At 34.9% G+C, this 3,904-nt stretch overlaps 1 protein-coding gene across 1 annotated transcript; it reads left to right on the top strand.

Annotated features, from left to right (window-relative positions):
• The first annotated feature begins 850 nt into the window (after positions 1-850).
• Positions 851-2,725, top strand: LOC111909842 (uncharacterized). The gene is made up of 3 exons (XM_023905640.1): positions 851-1,553; positions 1,637-1,887; positions 1,997-2,725. Exons 1-3 carry the CDS (start codon positions 851-853, stop codon positions 2,723-2,725), a joined length of 1,683 nt encoding a protein of 560 aa, XP_023761408.1.
• Positions 2,726-3,904: the final 1,179 nt, after the last annotated feature.

Genomic DNA, 3,904 nt, shown 5'->3' with positions numbered 1-3,904 from the left:
TAATAGTTTTATGCCTAGAATTTTTCGTTCAAGTACACCTCTAGCTTTTGATCCAGAAATTAAAAGAACTGCAAGGAAACTAAAGAAGGAAGCAGCAAAGAAAAAACAATCAGTTAGTTTCTTTGGTTCATCATCATCCTCCTTACCACCAGAAATTACCACACCACAAGGCACTCCCTTGTGGAACGAACCAGACCCTACTTTCCAGTAGTTTCCGAAAGCACCCCCATATTCACCTTCTGATAGTCCTTATAAAACTTATTCCCCACCATCTTCCGTTAAATCTGAAACCACGGATTCTTCAGAAACCGAATCTGAAGACCAGCCATAAGTGGAGACAAAGCAGAAAAGACTCTCAAAGAGTGGACCACTTAAGAAGTCAATCAGCAGGCCCTTTGCATTACTTTTCTGGAAGCCCGAAACTTCAAACTTAAATTTGGGATCCATATTCCTCCCATATTCTAAGGTCTATAAAATTAATACCCGCATAAATTCAACAAAGGAATATCATGTGGTTTGTTCAGGAATGAAGTCGCATGATGTTACAGAAGATCAAATAAAGTTAAGGGAATTTCCCTTTTCAGTTCAAGATTCAGCAAAAGAATGGCTATATGAACTCCCATCTGGTTCCATTACTACTTGGACAAAACTTGCGAAGTTGTTTTTAGAGAATTATTTTCCATAAATGTGAGTTTCTAGTCTCCGAAGAGAAATCCTTGGGATCAAATAAGGAAAAAAAGAGGCTTTACACACTTACTGGGAGAGATTTAAAAAGCTTCTGATTTTGTGCCCGCAATATGGGATCAACATTTATCAGCTCTACAACTTCTTCTATGAAGGTCTGACACCCATGGAGAGGCGCCTGATAAATGCTTCCAGTGGCGGTTCCTTAGGAGATATGACACCATCTGAAATTCAGAAGTTGATCGAGAAGATGGCAATAGAGTCAAAGCATTATGGAAAAAAGGACGAGTGGTATTCGGATCAGCCAAGGGTTGTCAAAGAAATTAGCAATGCTCATCTAGATTCCCAGATATATGAACTGGAAAAAGTTGTTATACTCTTTACAAAGGAAAAAATAGTTGCAAAGAAACCATGTGGAATCTTTTTGAAGACGGAACATCCAACAGATATGTGTCAATTACTCCAAGAGGACAAACCTGCAGTCAAAGCTGTTGGAGGCTATCAAAACAATTATCAAAATAATTTTCAGCAAAAACAACAATATTTGATGCCATCTAAATTCCATCAGCAGCGAAATTATCAGCAACTAAATATCCAGCCCAACTTTCAGAATCTGAATCAACAAAATTTTCAAGGTACGAATTTTCAGAATCAGAACACACATCAACAACCCAGCAATTCCAGTGTTGCTTTAGTAGATTTTGTGAAGAGTCTTGCCATGAGCACGCAAACATTCCAGACAGAAACCAGAGCTAATATCAAGAATCTGGAACAACATGTGTCTCAACTTGCTACTTTTGTGGGTCATATGCAATCTCAAGGAAAGTTACCGGGTCACACTAAAAACAATCCAAAACATAATGTGAGTGGTATTTCCTTGAGAAGTTGGAAAACATATGAAGGCCCAAGCATTTCAAAAAAAAAAAAAAAAAAAAAAAAAAAAAAAAAAAAGAAGCTGAAGAGGAATATGAAGAAATTCTGGTAGAAGAAGGAGATGTAAAAGAAACAGAAAAAGAAGAGGAAGAATATGAAGAGGTGTTGGTTGAACCAGAATCTAAAAAGCTGGAAGAAAAAGAAACTCCAACACCAGTGAAGTCAAACCTAAAGGATTACAAGCCTTTACCTTCATTCCCATCAAGACTGAAGAGTTTGAAACGCAAAAGAGAGGATGAGAACATTATGGAAAATTTTCATAAGGTTGAGGTAAATCTTCCACTTTTAAATGATATAAAACACATTTCTCGATATGCCAAGTTTCTGAAAAATTTATGTATTTCTAAGAAAAAAATGAAATTTAATGAAACTATAAAAGCTGGAAAAAAATATTTCTTTAATTTTGCAAAAAGGTTTGGCTCCAAAGTGCAAGGATCCGAGAATTTTCTCGATTCCTTGTAAATTGGGGGACCTTAATTTTCCAAAAGTTGTGCTTGACTTAGGAGCTTCAGTCAATGTCCTTCCCTATTCTGTTTTTGAAAAATTAAAAATGAGAACTTTACAGAAGACCGGGACAATTATCAAGTTGGCTGACCACTCGATAGTACACCCAAAATGTGTACTGGAGGATGTTCTTGTCCAAGTGGATAATCTGATTTTTCCCACTGAATTTTATATTTTGGATATTGGTAATTTGGTCACTTCAGATACAAACTCTATCATTTTGGGAAAGTCATTTATGAAAACTGCAAAAACAAAAATAGATGTTTTTAACGGCATGATTTCAATGGAGTTTGATGAGGAAGTGGTTAATTTTAAAACTAATAATGATAATTTTCCTTTTCATAATATTTCTATCAATTATTTAGGTACCGGTAGTCCATTATCTGAGGGCTGCTATGAGTTTTCTAATATCTTTGTGCAAGGAATATTTGTAGATAAAAATTTATCAGACACATCAGAAGACAAAGAAAATAGGACATCTAGAAAAGAAGAAAGTTTTAAGAAAAGAAGGAGAAAATTTCTAAAAAAAAAAATGAAGATCAAAAAGAGAAAGAAGTCTAATCATCTAAAAGGATTATCTGAAGACAATCTAGAGTCTTTCTAGTTTGCTGAACAAGTTCCAGATCCACCAGTCTTGCCATATTTGAAGGGATCTGGAGTGAAAATGAAAAGAGTTGAGCTTCAAAGAAGTCCCAACCACACCAATTAACAATTTTGGTTAGGCAAAGTCGAGCCAACGACTTTAAAAATGGGCAGCTTTCCGGGAATCAACCTAAGGAGTAGTTTTAGTGTTTTTTTTAGGCTTTCAATAAAGAGATGGTCGCAGTCCTAAGCAAGCTTGGCGAAATCAGAGGATCGACAGAGTTGCTGAAATTCAGATTTTCCCTCAACATCATCGTCAAAATCAGAATTTTCTACAACTTATCAGGTACGTTCATTCCAAGCTGCACCTTTTGTTTTTATTTTCTTTATTGAGTTGTTCATTTCTCTCTGAGCATTGAAGACAATGCATTATTTTAAGCTTGGGGAGGGGTTAGTGTAAAATTTGCATTTTTTGTTAAAAAAATTATATTTTCAGTTTTTCGACTAAATTTTTCAAATCATTATTTTTCTTTTTGCATTTTGTTTTCTGCATTGCATTTGCATATAAAAAATTCAAAATCCAAAAATATTTTTATTTCTAGTTATTTTAGTTTTTTTTATTTTCTACATATAAAAATTTCAAAAAAAAAATTAAAACTTTTACATGAGATGAGGATATTTTTTTTACATTCGATAGCTTTGTTAAGATGAAGTGTGATAGTTACCGAAAATAATAGTCTCATTACAATCAATTTTAAAAATTATATTTTCAAGTGCTTTAAATGTTTCCGATATTGTAACACTCTAAAAATTCAAGCAAATTTAAACTTTTTAAAAACAACCCAGTTTCGTTAAGTCATTACAAAAAGGTTTTCAATACAATTATTATCAGAGTCTTCCCAGAACCATATCCTAAAACATAGACATGAGGAGCGGTACGATCACGTCTTTTCCTTGTCACGGTCTCCTGAAGTACCTGAAACATTTAAACCACAACTGTAAGCCCGAAAGCTTAGTGAGATACTCCCAAAATACCAACCACATATACCATACACATAACATGCCATATCATGACAGAACACAGAACAACCATGCACTTCGGGTCTACTGTGTGACTGGTCCACCGCACTGGGCCTTCAGTCCACCTGATCCACCCTTTGAGTATAGCCATATACATTGAGTCTGCAGTGTGGTTGGTCCG

This window comes from Lactuca sativa, chromosome 9 (genome assembly GCF_002870075.4).
Source record: "Lactuca sativa cultivar Salinas chromosome 9, Lsat_Salinas_v11, whole genome shotgun sequence".
NCBI lineage: Eukaryota > Viridiplantae > Streptophyta > Magnoliopsida > Asterales > Asteraceae > Lactuca > Lactuca sativa.
Note: the sequence above shows the minus strand (reverse complement) of the source record. Positions and strands in the feature narration are given on the sequence as shown.

Bases quoted from the DNA above. Each gene is read 5' to 3' on its own strand.
- LOC111909842 (XM_023905640.1), top strand. From the start codon at position 851: ATGGAGAGGCGCCTGATAAATGCTTCCAGTGGCGGTTCCTTAGGAGAT. The intron at 1,554-1,636 runs GTATTTCCTTGA...AAAAAAAAAAAG, and splicing joins TCCAAAACATAATGTGAGTG to AAGCTGAAGAGGAATATGAA. The intron at 1,888-1,996 runs GTAAATCTTCCA...AAACTATAAAAG, and splicing joins AAAATTTTCATAAGGTTGAG to CTGGAAAAAAATATTTCTTT.